At 32.8% G+C, this 16,273-nt stretch overlaps 1 protein-coding gene across 9 annotated transcripts in view; it reads right to left on the bottom strand.

The window, feature by feature from the left end:
• Nucleotides 1-16,273, bottom strand: part of GRIK2 (glutamate ionotropic receptor kainate type subunit 2) — a 703,634-nt gene that overhangs the window by 133,177 nt on the left and 554,184 nt on the right. For 7 of the 9 annotated variants that reach the window (XR_012095020.1, XM_038000566.2, XM_038000567.2 and 4 more), the window contains one exon: nucleotides 14,630-14,847. Coding sequence is in view for 7 of the 9 variants with exons in the window: in XM_038000566.2 (XP_037856494.1) it covers nucleotides 14,630-14,847 (218 nt within the window). In the remaining 2 variants the exon portion in view is untranslated. Of the gene's footprint in view, nucleotides 1-4,517; nucleotides 6,583-14,629; nucleotides 14,848-16,273 lie in introns of those variants that run through there. The other 2 variants (XM_073022375.1, XM_073022376.1) reach the window with 2 other exon arrangements.

The following is a 16,273-nucleotide window of genomic DNA, read 5'->3' as shown; positions in this document are numbered from 1 at the left end:
CCCAATAAGTTCATCATCTCCATCTCAGACCTCCTCAGCCTGGACTTCATTGTCCACATCACTATAAGCATTTTGGTCAAAACCAAAACAAGTCTCTAGGAAGTTCTAAACTTTCCTACATATTCCTGTCTTCTTTTGAGCCCTCCAAATTGTCCCAATCTCTGCCTGTTACCTAGTCCCAAAGTTGCTTCCACATGTTCAGGTATCTTTATAGCAGTGCCCTACTCTCCTGGTACCAATTTCTGTATTAGTCTGTTTCACAGTGCCGTAAAGAACTACTTGAAAATAGGGATGGTGCTAAACCATTAGAAAATGCCGCCATGATCCAGTCATCTCCCATCAGGCCACTCTTTCAACACATGAGGATTACAATTTGACATGAGATTTGTATTGGGAAACAGAGCCAAATTATATCAAGGAAAAACATCACTCTTTTGTTTTAAAATTATAATAAATCCGTGGTTTTTTTTTTTTTTTTAAACCTGACATAGCTGGAGCATCCATCATCATGACCACCTTGTAATAAACTACATTTTCTATTTCTAGCTTAAATTAATATTTAATAGCTGTAAAAGATACAAAAAACCTATGCTGCTAGTTCTTTATTAAGTTCAAAAATTGAAATTTTTCTCCTAAATCTGGGAGTCTTTTGAGGAAAAAATGAACTCAAAATATTAATTGGACAGTTTCTCATATTGTATACCTCATTCTAATCTTTAAAAAGGCACTTGTTTGCCATTTTTAAAAATTAGGATCAACTGATTTTTCCTATTGTTATTGTAAACTATAGGCAATATTTTAGTTGATTAAAGATCTTTTGCTTATTTAAAATACTTCTTTTAATCTTATTTTTACAACTTTGTAACAAAATAATCATAATTGAAATAACATATGTTACCATCTTTCCATCCAAAGGTGGTCTTCCTTGTTTAAAAAATCCAAGCCATTGTGTAACACTTCAAAAGCGAAACTTCAGACTATGTCAAAACATATTTTTAAATGTACTGAACATTTAACTCTAAGTTTTGTTAATTAACTTCCTTTTTTCCTTCTTTTTACTATTAAGAAAAAAATTGCATATCAAATTCAGTTTGTATTTTCTGAGAATGTATGTTGATAATGACCAGTTTAATATCTTAAAAAAATACATATGACAAACAACTTTTGCGTTTTGCTTTGGTGCAGCAAATGGCAATGTTCATTCATGGTGAAATCAGTTAACATATCCTTATCCAAACTCTCTTATTTTTTACTCTTCCAGTTGTAATACCAGTTTCTACATTTTCATTTAATTCTTCTTAATAGTGTAACTTCATTTTAAATTAGAAACTTTGCCCATATGTATTTTTTAAACTAGAAAAATAATTTATTTTGATTAAAATAACACTATGCATTTCAATTTAATAATCATATAGTTTAGATAGTCATAACTGTAATTTATTCCACCTACATAAAATATTCAAATAAACACATCACAATGTTAAAGTAGGACATAGAAGAAACCATTTAAACCGAATCAAATCATTGCCACTGAGTAGATTACTGATGTGTTGGAAATAACTCATGCACCAATCACATGCTCTATAATACAACATCTTACACAAGGCAAAGGTTAACATGAAATATATGTTTAGACCGGGCGCGGTGGCTCACTCCTGTAATCCCAGCACTCCGGGAGGCCGAGGTGGGCGGATCAAGAGGTCAGGAGATCGAGACCATCCTGGCTAACACAGTGAAACCCCGACTCTACTAAAAATGCAAAAAACTAGTGGGGTGATGTGGCGGGCGCCTGTAGTCCCAGCTACTTGGGAGGCTGAAGCAGGAGAATGGCATGAACCCAGGAGGCAGAGCTTGCAGTGAGCCAAGATCACGCCACTGCACTCCAGTCTGGGCGACAGAGCTAGACTCCATCTCAAAAAAAAAAAAAAAAAAAAAAAAAAAAAAAAAAAGATTAGAAATATATGTTTAAGTTTATTGGAAAAATGTCTTACACTGCTTTGGTTTTAAAATTTCAATTTAACTAATTAAAATTAAATAATTCAAATTTCATGTTTTACTCCTCAGTGCACTAGATGTATTACATGTGCTCTATAACCACAACTGTTTTATTAGAAGACATAAGAAAACACAAATCTAGGCCAGGCGTGGTGGCTCAAGCCTGTAATCCCAGCACTTTGGGAGGCCGAGATGGGCGGATCACGAGGTCAGGAGATGGAGACCATCCTGGCTAACACGGTGAAACCCTATCTCTACTAAAAAATACAAAAAACTAGCTGGGCGAGGTGGCGGCGCCTGTAGTCCCAGCTACTCAGGAGGCTGAGGCAGGAGAGTGGCGTAAACCTGGGAGGCGGAGCTTGCAGTGAGCTGAGATCCAGCCACTGCACTCCAGCCTGGGTGACAGAGCGAGACTCCGTCTCAAAAAAAAAAAAAAAGAAAGAAAATACAAATCTAGTCTGATTCCTTAGCCTTACATAGTAAAATTTCTTGGAATACTTTTAGAGTACACTACTACTTTTGATACTTTCACAGTGTTGTGGAATTCAAATAAGGGAAATAAGACAACATGCTAAAGTGTTTCTCTAATGGTTAGTAAATCACTGCAACCTCATTTCCAGGACATAGCAGGGACGACACATTAGGCCTGAGATTAGGAAAGAAACATCACCCAGAATAAAGATGACTGAGAAAGGTAGACGTGCAGCTATTACATGGCTACTAATAATGCAGAAAAAATAACAACAACAAATAAAGATGGGAACAGGTTAGCCACCATTTTTATTTTCAAAATGCAATAGATTTACTTGTTTTAGCTGTAAGAGTTTGACTAAAATGATTATGTATGCTCTGGCATCTGTATAAAAATCAATGAAAGGGCCACTTGCAATTGTTAAGCCCCCAGGGAAACAGCAGTTCTGAAAGTAAAGCCTGGAAGCCTTGATGTTACTCATAAGCTGCTTCATTAAAACAAAGGCCACATACAGTGAGTGATCTCAAGCATCCTGTCTGCACAAAAATGAGTTCTCAGCCAGCTTCAAAGGCAGACATATTTTTAAATTTGGAAGTGTTTTCTTTTGCTACTAGTATATTTGGCTTCTTGTGAATAACTTTTGCTGTTTATCTGGAAGTTAATTATTTTTTTCTCACAAACATACATTTTTTCTAAATTTCCAAGGGGGCCTCAGTCACAATCAACACTTTCTTCAACATAGCTCTCATCATAACTATCACCACCAAATTGAGGGCATCCTTTCTGAAACACCTCCCTAATAGTTAAAATTTTCCAGGTGGATCATTTAAAAAGATCATTTTTAATAAAATTCATTTCACTCAGCCATAACCATCTTGGGTTGTCACCACTTTTCATTCTGACAATATGGAATCCTAAACTACACAGTTTAGTTCTATCTATTTGTTGGAGTCAGGTCAGGTTTTTGTTTTCTGGTGTTGAAAGGGAAGGTTGATAAAAACTCTTGAAGAATGTGAACTGATATATTTAAAGTCCCACGATGTTGATTTTACTATGACCATGAAACTGCTCTAAAATAATAAAATCCATTTTAAAAGACTATCTGTAATATGTACATGGAAACAGATTCCTGCTGTATTTATCTTTTCAGTAGGAATAGAGAGTAATCCAGAATATTTGTTTATCAATAATCTAAAATCAGGACCAAGTTATTAATGAAATGAGAATGCAACTGAGTGTCAGATCATAGCATTAACCATAGGTAACCTGTATTTGCAAAAGTACGGTATTCATTTTGGGGGAAATGGATTCATCTGCTACAGAAATGTAATAATTCAACATTAAAGCTCCTCACAATAAGGATAATAGCAAATATATATTGGGAATTTAGTATATGTTCAGTGGTATATGCACAATATATATAAGACATATACTCTCAATTTATCTATGGGAGATAAATTGAAAAAAGCAGAAGCCCAGAGAAATTAAATAAATCTGTATTGAGTGAGGAATGTAGAATTTCATGCCACAACCTGGTCTAGGCCTTTAATAATTATGTTAAACTATTACATTGACTCAACAATCAATTATATCCATTAGTAATGCTGTTTCCCAATTCTTTGGCTTTTATTGAATTGTTTTTGTAATAAATTGAAATGAACCATAAGCTCATAGTGTTCTGAAAACAGTCAAGGGACCTACAAAGCAAACTAATTTAATGTGTAGCTTCCAATTAGCTTTAATTACAATATTTAATAAATGAAACACCTACCTTTAGAGATAATCAAATCTTTTCACTGAACTCCACTTGTACTCTGGTGTATACAATAGGCTAATGACAATCAGAAGCATAATTCAAATACTATCAGAAAATGTAAAAGTACATTTTATTGCCAACCCTGAACTATTCTCTCTAAATAGATTTAAGATGGAAACTGGGTATAGAAAAATGAATTATACAATAATCCATAATTTACCTCAAATTAAGAAAGCATACCTTATTCTTACAGAACACACTCTTTCATGTACACTCACACGCAGACATATTCAGTCATCTGGAGAGTTCTTTATTTATAAAATTATTAAAGAATTTCTCTGAATACACATCAATCAAAGTGCTCACCTTTGTGCATTAGGCAATTAAACAATTCTAGGCACTGCCACAGTCACTAATATCACAGCATAAAAACAAAGATTCAAGTTATTTCAGAGTAAGATCTCTTTAAGAATAAGACATTTACTATTAATGTTTAACCAAGTTTTATTTCTTAAAGCAGTATTTTTGAGGAATTTATTATACTCAGTTTGCAGTTATCAACACTTAAGAACAAGCTCCAAAATTTATTTTGTCCTTTTCCGGATCTATCTGGAGTTAAGGAGAAGAATGTAAAATAAATAGAGATGATTTATAAACTGTGCTTCATCTTTGCGAATATGCATGATAAAGTGGTAAGATCATTGAGCATCAGAAGGGTGCATCACTTGATATCATGCTTGCTCCCAAGGAGAAAAATTGTACAGTATTGTCTTTAAATAAAAGTCTAACATTGAAGATGACAGCAGCAGCAAATAATAGTAAATCTCCTTTTGCTTCATAAAGAAAGAAAAAAAAAACTTAACTAGTATGTGGTATCTTCAATCAGCTCTTAATAACAAACAACAAAGTGATATTACTGTTTTTAGAATAATTTGGCTTTTGGAAAGAGACAGGAAAACAAATGCACAAATGAAAATCCAGTTGACCAAAGATGCTAATTAGTCTAAAATGCCTTTGCAACAAAAGGATAGCTTCTCACTGAAAAGACAGCATAATAAAGTGGAAAATCAAGACCATTAAACTGCCAAGGATATTTTAAATTAAGTACAAATGTCAGGATATTCGCCTTGTAATTAATGGGCTATCTAAGAAATGAGAACAATATGTCTTTACCGATATTCAAAAGTCAGAGCAGCAATATCCCCCACCCCCAAACAGATCAATAGATATTTCATAGTCACAATGTCAATAAGTATAATTTCCTCCAAACTTTAACAAATTAGCGTCTGGGTTTTTTTGTTTGTATGTTTGTTTCAAAAATACCAAATGATGCTTCTACTCAGCAATTTATATAGAATAAATGGAATTTGTCATTTTAGTTTTTTTATGTAAGATATAAAGCACTACAATTTTTAGCATGTCAAGGTATTTTTGAATAATATTTATCTCAGCCTACTTTTTGCATCCAAAATAAGTCCTTCCTGAATTTCCTTCAGAATGTTGACTAACCAGTGGCTATAAACTCTTACAGTGACAACTATTATTCATTATCCAGCACTTGACATGCTAGCTCAACATCACTATATTAACTGATTTTCGAGTTTTCTCACTCCCTGTGGGGCCCTCTCTCCTAAGACTGATGAGGTGGGTCATGGTGCTTGAGCTGCCATCCTGACTTGACAAACAGCAGGAATGGTCCTTGCACAGAATAGAGGAAGGAGGAAAGAGAGGGAGAGAACCACAGTGTACTAGTGTATGCTGGAGTGGAAGGGCCTCATGCACATGTTTTCCAAGGCATTAAAACATTGTTTCTCAGATTTTACACTTCAGTCAAACATACAACTTCTTTATTCAGTTAAAGTACCCAAAGCTGCGTTAATACATATTGCAAATGTAGCAATTAGAAAGGGATTAAACTTCTGTCCCTTAGATATTTTCGAGAGGCTACTTTCTAAGATAAAAGTTGCTGCTCCTTCCAAGTTTAAATATGCTAAAACTCTAATCACTTCTTATAATTCCCAAAATGGTATTATTGCTTTCTTTTTAACCATTGAATTCACTCTGGCAGAGCGAGAGCAATAAAACTCATCATATTCTAATTTTCAGACAGCTTGATAAACCCAATGTTCTCACTATAGATAAAGTGTAATGAAGCACTTTCTTTCCCATAGGAAAGTCTTTGACTCATATGCTTTCATGCCAACTAGCCTTCACATCTGCTGTTTCACCATTGATGGCTTTAACTTGGCAGGCTGAACTAGCGTCTGATGAAGCAGCTTTACTCAAAGGCACCATTTTATTTCTTGCAATGGGAACATAGTAAAATGGTGTTGGTTTCCTGTAGTCCTTATGCAAATCCCTGTAATAAACATAGGATCAGGTCTCACGTACAATAAATTGTGTGTTAGATGAGGAAAGGGGGAGGGAGACAGCTTCTCTGAGTAAAAATAACTTCCTTACTACACAAATAAATCAAAGACATAATAAATAATTAGTCATGTTTTAAATATTTGTATCAAACATGACCTATTTATATTAAAACTATATTAGACACTAATAAAAATATAACAACGCTTTAAAATACCAACCTTATTTTATTGAACAAAATACTACCATGTAATCTAATGTTAACTGTAATAAATTTCCCACATTCAGTATTTCAACACCATTCATAAAGGAAAAATAATTTGGGCAAGTTAGAAAAATTCTATGCCTATAAAAATCTTCACTGAGATATTTATTTCAGATTTCTAGAAAAAAATTTTGTGATGGACAATGAAGAACACAGCAACATGAACAAATAAAAATTTTATTGACAATATTAACCATTAATCTATTCTGACTGCCCAGACACATTGGTGATCAACCACATCAAGCTTTTATATTTTGTTTAACTCATTAAAGCACAAAGAAAAAAAAAGATTATCTATAAACTTCAATATGTGAAACAAACAAAAAATTAAAAATAAAGCTTCTTTGTATTCTAAATAGCCATAGCTATTTCCTAATTAGTAATTTGTAAGCAAGTTGACAAGAATAGTTTTTGGCTTAGAAACCAAAGTATATCAGGTATTTCATCTTCCAAGTTAGAACAGTATGTTATGTTTGACGAACATTTTGTTTTAGTTTAGATCTGCAAAGGAATATTGAGGGATTCTCAAGTAACACAAAGCAATATATAATTCAGAATTGTGAACTAATTTACCCTTGCCAGTTAAAATAGCACTTTTTTTCACAACAAGGAAAGGAGCAGAAGTAGTTCACTAAATATTATAGGGTAGTAAAACAAGCTCAGGCAAGAAAACTACAGGAACACAAATCTCAAAGCTCTTGCTCAGAACCCAATTCAATATCAATTTATAGAGTAGGCCAATTAATACCACATCCTTAAGGTCACTTAAAAGTCATCTCTTCTTAATTCAGTCTCCATTAGATAAACACAAAGTCTCACGTACAATTCTCCCAAGTCTCAAATATATAACTTTATGCTTTCAATCCCCATGATAGAAAAACCTACGATAAAGGTTTGCAAAGAAAAGATGAATGTTCACTCCTCAGGTCCCTTAGAACATATATTTTCTCAATTTTCACTTAGACATACAAAATAAAGTACAGCTCTGAGAAACACAAATACTCAAAAGGGAAAAGACTCCCTATTCAACTCAAAATAAAAATGACATGAGAAAAAGCTATGTGGCTAGTTAATAACACCTAAATAAACAAGCCAACTCAGGTGAGTAGCTCTTTAACACATCCTCTCTATACTTACTGAAGTACCATAAAGAATTTCTAATTGTCATATTGTAAAAGCATTCCTTCTGGATAGTGGTGGAAAATTATTAGAAGCTGTATAATAATAAACATGTGCACACTAAAAGACATAACCTGATTTCTAACCATGTGCTGACAAATAATTACTAAAACTTTTCTTAACTAGAAATCTTGCTATATAAAATATGAAAACTTAACTACACTTAACTAGAAATCTTGCTATATAAAATATGAAAAACATTTAAAGAATAAACTCTAAAACCAAACATATCTAAAATTCAAAAAATAATCTATATAATATTTCTCATCTTTAAATATTATTTTTAGGTTAATTTTCTACGTATGCAAAATGGAACTTTCAAAATGTTTTACCACCAATATAGCAAGAGGAAAATAAACATTCATTTCAGAAACCATTTTTCTATGTGAAAAGCACACTATTGTTGCAATTGTGAAAATTTACTCTGCTAATGTGTAAATCTCTTCATAGTAAATATATTATACTTGTATGACCACCATTGCTCTAAATAAAAACGGACAAGAATTCTGTTTTGCCTATATTTACAAAATTAGGAGCAATCTCTAATGAATAGTGTATGTTTTTAGATCTAATAAGGATTTGCAGTAAACTACCAACTTTTTACATTTTATCTCTCGATGTAAAAGTTACTTATATTTTTGTAGTATACTAAAGCAATTTCACTCAAGGTCTCAAAAAAATTATTGCAGGCATGCCACACTAGCAATTCAGACTTCAAAACGTATACTATCACCCCACCATATATTATCATGTGTTATCACCCTAGCAGAACTTAATTTTAGAAGATTATTGAACTGGTAAGATCAGAATAAGTGGCAGACTATAAGGAACATGTTATAGCTGTATCTGCCCCAGTGCTGTAAGGCAAATGTTTTAGAATATAATCAAGCAGTTGAGGTTATGTGGGTGAGCCAAAATGATTAATACACTTAACTCTTTTGAGTAACGATGGTTTATGTGATTATATCTTTGGTTATTACCTTTATTGTGATACTATGCATTCCCTGGTTATAGTCTTTACAATTAATAAGTCATTTAACCTCTTTGTGGACCAATTTCCTCATCTGTTAAATGAGTATAATGATAATTGCTTCCTACCTTCCTTAGAAGTTGTCTGAAGATAAATGAGCTGGAATTTAGAATGTACTTTGCAGAGGAAGGCTGTAGAAGTTAAAAGAAAAAAAAAAAAAAAAAGAAGGGGAGGGAGAGAGAGAGACAGAGAAAACAAGAAAGAAAGAGAAAAATCTCCCGAGAAAAATCCTCTTTTGCTCGGTACCAAAAATGAAAACATTTTACTTTGGATGGAATAACCCACTTGCTTTTCATTCCTAACTTAATTACCTATACTTCAAAATCAATGAATTTTAGCAGATAATTAAAATGCAAAATCTATACAGGGCTCTGTGTTTTGAATAAACCTTTGACTACCCTATAGAATAATGAAATTTTACACATAATCACACATAATACTTGAAAGCCTCTGTCATAGGTTTTCCATCAGTGAACGTAAAATTCATTGTGCCAGTGGATAACTGTATGGAATTTGACAAAAGTAGCAAGGTGCTGCAATAAAGAAAAGCTGTGGCATCGACTTAGGGCACACATAGCAAATAGTAATCAAATCATTATTGGGGGAGGCTGGGAAAATAGGAATCCGTGAATATAGGGTAAAATATTATTTTTAATTACATGTTGTAGTTGTAGTGACTTAGAAGATAGAATATGAACTAATAATCTTTTGGATTCAGCCAAAAGATAGCCAAACAAAATGACAAAATGCTCAAAGTATCAGCTGGCTAGTTTTAGCTACGTGTAAGGTAGTACAAGGAAGAAAAGAACAATCAAAACAACAGCAAGGAGATGAAGAAGGAAAAAGAGGAGGAAGAGGAGGAGAGGCAAATAAAATTTAAAAGAACTGACCACTTTGCAAGCTGAATTTAGAGGTGATGTAGAGGGGATAAAACTTGCATGGTTGGATAACAAACATATTTCTAATCTTCAGTGTCTCAAACCAGCAAAAGTTCTTAAAATTTTCTCAACATGGCCACAAGCCTTAATTAAGAATCAAATTAAGCATGATGCCTTAGATGCTTTCTTCAAACCTCTAAAAATGTCAAGGGAATACCTTGTAGATTTTCTCATTTGGATAAAGATCTTCTAGCCCAAAGTAGCAATGATTTAGTCTGAAGAGAGGCATGCCTTTAAAAGAACAGCATGTGTGGCTGTTACAGTATAAGCAGATTCAATTAGACACATTTAAAGGTTAAGAAGAAACTGTACTGATAAAAGCACTGTCACCCTGGTGTAGAAGGAACTGAGTCTCCAAATGTAGAAACCTGGGCTCTCAAGTTTTTGTGAGAAGGACAGCTGACTTGGAAGATAAATAAAGGTTTGTAATACATGTCACTAAGTTTTTGACTGTTCATTAAGCAATATTCTTGTGGCAATTAATAATTAACACAAGCTCAAGATGTGTAAGTTCAGTGCCAAGAACTAGAGGTATAAAAGTGAATGATATAGATTCATTCAATCCCTATTCTCCTGCTGTGCCGTAGAGTGTGGAAACATACAGGAACCAAGAAAACACATCTTGGATTAGTAATTTAACAATAACATAAGTAAAAAAAAAAAAAAGATGTAAAAGAGGAGCACTGTCCCCAGACTGGGTAATTTGGGTATGAAAAGGGTCAGGAGAGTTTCCCTGGAATAAGTGATATATAGATTAGAATCTAAGGAATAAAGAGAATATAACCAATTAGGTTGGTAGAGAAGGATGGGGATGAAAAAAGAGCATAATGGGCACTGGAGAAAGACACATAAAGGTATAGAATGCAACACAGGACTGGAATACATCAATTTGGATGGAACTTACATTTTAAAAATATGTGCCAACATTTTCAACATTTTGTTTAATGACCATACAAAAGAGCACGTGTTTCTTCTTTTGACACTATATTTTTCAGATGGACATAATGTATTAGTACACATAATAAAGTTGGAAATTTCAGGTAGGCCAGATCCAGACAAAGAATTTCTAAAAGTTGGAAAACTTGAGTCATGGATTTCATATAAACAAGGGTATTCAGTATCATTTTGTAAAACATGTGACTCACTTCAAAAATACAAGAATTCTCAAAAGAGGTCATAACACCTACAAGCTATAGCTGAGTGATTTTTGATCCTATAATGTATAGACTTCCATTCTCCTAGCCTTTATACTTCAGGGAGGAAAGAATGTTCCTGTTGCTTGGTAACATTTTGCATAATGGTTAGCCCTAGGGTGAAATTTCAGTTCTAGTACACTAAATTCCCTGATTCCAAGTACATTTTGACTCCTCCTTTAATGTTTCTTAATAAAATTCCTGGACTGTCATCTATTTTACTATCTAAATGTGATTAAGAACATATTGGTGATATCATGCAGTTTTCCATTACTTACATAAAAATAACGTGAGAACCACTATCTCCTATTTTGAATTATTTTTTTTTCCAGTCATGGCTTTATATTTATCTCTGAGGAGAGTCTGTGTGGTATGTAATGGATATAGAAAAAAAGAAGGAAGATTTTTTCTTGAAGATAATATACTTTGAGCACCTTGAGTTCAGTGAACAAAAGCAATCATGGTCTTTGGACATGGAATTATGCAATGTTGAAGAACAGCTATGTAACTCTGCTATGTCTTTGCAATACTGAGGATTTACACCCTTTAACACCAGATATCTGGAGCCAGCTCTTCTTGCTAGTAGTAACAAAACTATATCATTTTTTTTTTATAATAATTTTCTGGAAGGAAGTATTCCAGAACAATTAGTTAACAGCAGGGTCTTGCTAAATTAGTAAAAACAAGATGGAGATTCCTTTAGAAGTCAATGCCTTAAGGGTGCTCCCTAGAGTGTTTGTATCTGTGACTGTTAATTGAAAAATGAAAGAATTGTATAGAATGTAAATACACAATAGTCTCTGGTTCATTGTACAGTTTAAAAATGAGTATGTAGTTTCGAATTTTAGACTGCTAGAATTTTTTTTTAATTTCATACAATAGCTGGTATAACTATATACTTAACAAGTGAAATACTGAAATCGAAATTAGAATATTTTAAGGCTACATTAAAACACCAAAAAAAATCAATATTTAATCTATTCCTGTGAATTCTAATTTTCTTTTCCTGTTTCAGTAGGAAAACAGAATTCAGCATGTGATAATATTAGCAACACAAAGTAGTTGTCAACTTAGTGATTATCACTGTGTGGTTTTTATTGTGACTTGTGTACATTCCAGATACAAGTCTAAAGAAATAATACATGTGCTGTTGAAAATAGAAAGCTGTGTCGTGCCGATTTTCTCAAGGTGCTAGAGGCACTTGTATGTGAGAGAAAAACGCGAGGTAAAAAAGAGTAAGAAGAAAAGTCAGTAGCAAGGAAAAGTGAAAGTAGGCAAAAATTGCACAGCAGAAAGCAATTGAACTATTAAAAAAAGAACGAAAGAATGAAAAGACAAAAAATTAAGAAAATAAGCTTAAAAATAAAAACTTAATAAAGAAAAAATAAATATGTTTGGTAATTGATTTTTCAAAAATGAACTTTGCTACTAGTATATTTGAACTTTAAAACAAAATATTTGAGTCTTCTGGAAAAAAATTAAAACAGAAATGTTTATGAACCAGAAATAAACACTTCCGGTGTCAAATTTTTGTGTTAGGTACAATATTTGTATTATTATATTTTACAAACTCAATTCAAAAGTCACCTGGATATTGGAATAATTTAAATGCATCACGCATTCACTTCCTTCAAGTTGTTGACACTAACAACGCACGTTTAGCAATTTCAGCAGCTTATTTATTTATTTTCCTTTTTTTTTTTTTTTTTTTTTTTTTTTTTTGAGACAGGATTTCACTCCAACTGGCCAAGCTGGAGTGCTATGTCACCATCTTGGCTCACTACAACCTTTGCCTCCCGAACTCAAGTGATTCTCCAGCCTCAGCCTCCCAGGTAGCTGGGACTACAGGTGCATGCCACCACACCAGACTAATTTTTGTGCTGTTGGTAGAGACAGAATTTTGCCATGTTGCCCAGTCTGGTCTCAATCTCCTGGGATCAAGTGATCCACCCACCTTGGCTTCCCAAAGTGCTGGGATTACAGGCATGATCCACTGCGCCTGGCCTAACAGCTTATTTCTTTACAAAAACACAAAAATATTAACAAGTTTTATAAGAAAGGAAATTTTATAAATTCTCAATATTCAATTAAGAAAAACTGATCCATTGCAATTAATATAGTCACATAGGACCATACTGAATGTAATGTTTTGCTTATATTTCATTATTCAATAAATTTGATTATATAACAGTGATTTTCCAAGTAAATGTGAAATCCATATCCAATACTTAATCTAGTCATATGAGAAATTTACTTTGAAAATAATTAAATTTAAAATATTTGACTAAATCTAATTTATCTTTTTTTTTTGGAAATTGGATGTCCAGAAGTTTATTTTAAAGTTGATTAATTTTTATAAATTTTTTACAAAGAAAGTTCAATAATTTGACAAAATACTGACTTAAGTCACATAAAACCAAATTCAGTGATTTTTTAAAATTTATTATTCTGTCTCCAACTAAACTATAATCTCCTTGAAACTGAGAACTAGAATACTCAATGTGTGGTGTAACTTTTGGCACTCAATAGGAACTTGATGGATGCTTCATGAAATAATTTATTTTATATCTTGAATTAATCTATTCTTTTAAATTACTATTTCCACTGCACATTTGCACTGTCAGTTGTGTTTCTGTGAACACAGAAAGAAAATATCAATGTTTAAATATTTTCCCAAGCTACAAAAAATGTAAAAATACTTGGTAAGATATAAAAGGAATTATAAAATGATAATAGCTGCCTAAAGTGAAATCCCTCAACTGGTCTACTCTGGCCCAGTGAGTGGGCCAGTGTAAGGAGAAGAGAGAAAAAATAGAGGAGAGCAAGGCATTCTACATGACAGAAACTTTTTACAAGCACACTTTCATTTAAATGTTCCACAGGGCTGTCTCTCTGGAAACCACTGTGAGTTCAGTGGGACAGCCCTTTTCTACTCTGTGTCTCCCAGAATATTACCTTGGTGAATGTATAGATAATAAGAAATGTCTCTGTATTTTTAGCCCTTAAATCTTGCCCCATTTCAACAAAAGTAAATGTGTGTATGGGAAACATTTTTCCAAGTAATCATTCTATTCTTCTGGAATAGTAAAGTTTTGTAGAATCTGAACATCCTACTATTACAGTTTCAATAAATACATTCTGTGTTATTCAAAAAGAAAAACTTACTGGGAAAAAATGTTGCACTTGGGCTGATTTTCCTCAAAACAGGAATAAAATATTGTAAAGCAAAACCTCCTTAGCATTTTCAAAGATTAAAATGGTTGGTCTTGATGAGCATATATTCAGTTGTACAACTCTCCACCCCTTGAGGTATATGCTATTATTAAGAATTGTGCACAAATAACAGCGTTGTTACACCCTTACATTTGTGAATCGAAAGAAGTTTGTGCCCTATCATTTTAATTTGTAAATTTCAGGTAACCAGCAGAACTTACCTTGAAAAAAGTCATGGTTGCACCATCCTCTACTGCTCCATATTCTATCTTGGTTTGTTTAGCTAAATCATCAGCAGAGTCAATAGGGGATTCCATGCGTTCCACTGTCAGAAAGGCGGCTAAGTTAGCAGTATACGAAGAAATGATGATAAGTGTGAAAAACCACCAAATGCCTCCCACTATCCTGGTGGACAGTGCTTTGGGCATGAGCTCAGAACCTAACAGAGAGTGGGGGAAAGGTGAAACGAATATAGAGAATTTGATCAGCAATCAGATACTTTTGGTCACAGTGGCAGAATGGAATCACTGTGTAATAAAAGCTTAAATCAAAGATTTACATATTGCTTTAGTAAACAAGCAACAACCATTGAGAGAGCAGAGGCTAATTTCAGAAAATAGACAATCTTTTAGGACAGTCTTGTTTAAATATAGTGACAGGAGACTCCAGTTCTATCTGAGATGATGCAAAGTTCCAATTAAAATATTAATGAGTAAACATTTTTTGATAAAAATAGCATTAGAAGAGAATTTTTAAGCTTTCTGGTTTGTAAACCACATGTATTGTTTTTTCATATTTTGTTAGTTACGAAGGTTTCAGAGGACGTGCTTAAATATACGTTTGGATCCATTTCTTAAGCTTTTTGTAAATTTCATTTTTCATGTGCATATAGCTCAAACATTTTATCTTGTTATTTTTTAAAGTTATGTATAATAATAAAATAACGACTATTACCCACACTTCTTGAAATGATGTGGGGTTTTAATGTAGTGTTTATTTTAAAATAAGATAATAAATTATGTTCTCCTGTATAAGCAAATATCTCCCATCACTATGGTTAGCATCAATTAAAAAATTAGAATATGAATATATATCTAAATCATCACATTTATTTTTACACATATATAAATATTTTATAAATATATCAGAATGTATGGCTGGAGTTGCCTGCTCATTGTCTTAATAAAAGAATGGGATCTGAGAATTATATTTTACTTTTGACTATTATTAATTTTAATTCATTTAGACTATAAGATAAAATCCTACCAATTTTAAAATTTGGTCTGTTATTTAAAGTTTAATTACAGCTTACCACATTGTTTATATTCTTAATGCTTAAATAAACATATATCAACATGTACAATTTTTTATAAGTAAGATGTACTAAATGTGTAGATATGCACATTTTACCATTCACTTTTAATCATTTTGAATCTATCAAGAAAGCATAGGCTACAAAGTACTTAATTTTATTTGTGTTTGAGTAAAATGGAATGAAGCAAAGACGGACTTACAGTCATATCTTTAGTATAACCTCTGAGGCAGTAAGGTAACACATCTTTAGATGGAATAAAAAATAAAACAAATTATTCACATGAAGCTTGAAAAATAAGTGGTATTATGACTGCACTATATCAGAACAGCCCATCTTATACTGCAGTTCATCTTACCATTGCAATTTCAAACAAACAAACAAAATTTTAAAAGCAGTCAAACTTGGACATGACAGCCAACTCCAGCTCCAGATTCTGCCTACGACTCTGTAAGGAAAAAAAAAAAAAAAAAACAGAAAAGTACCTTTCTGATGTAGTTGCTCCTAGGCCCTGTCAGACACACACTCGGACACTGAAACACTAAATAATCCC

Source organism: Chlorocebus sabaeus, chromosome 13 (genome assembly GCF_047675955.1).
Source record: "Chlorocebus sabaeus isolate Y175 chromosome 13, mChlSab1.0.hap1, whole genome shotgun sequence".
NCBI lineage: Eukaryota > Metazoa > Chordata > Mammalia > Primates > Cercopithecidae > Chlorocebus > Chlorocebus sabaeus.
Note: the sequence above shows the minus strand (reverse complement) of the source record. Positions and strands in the feature narration are given on the sequence as shown.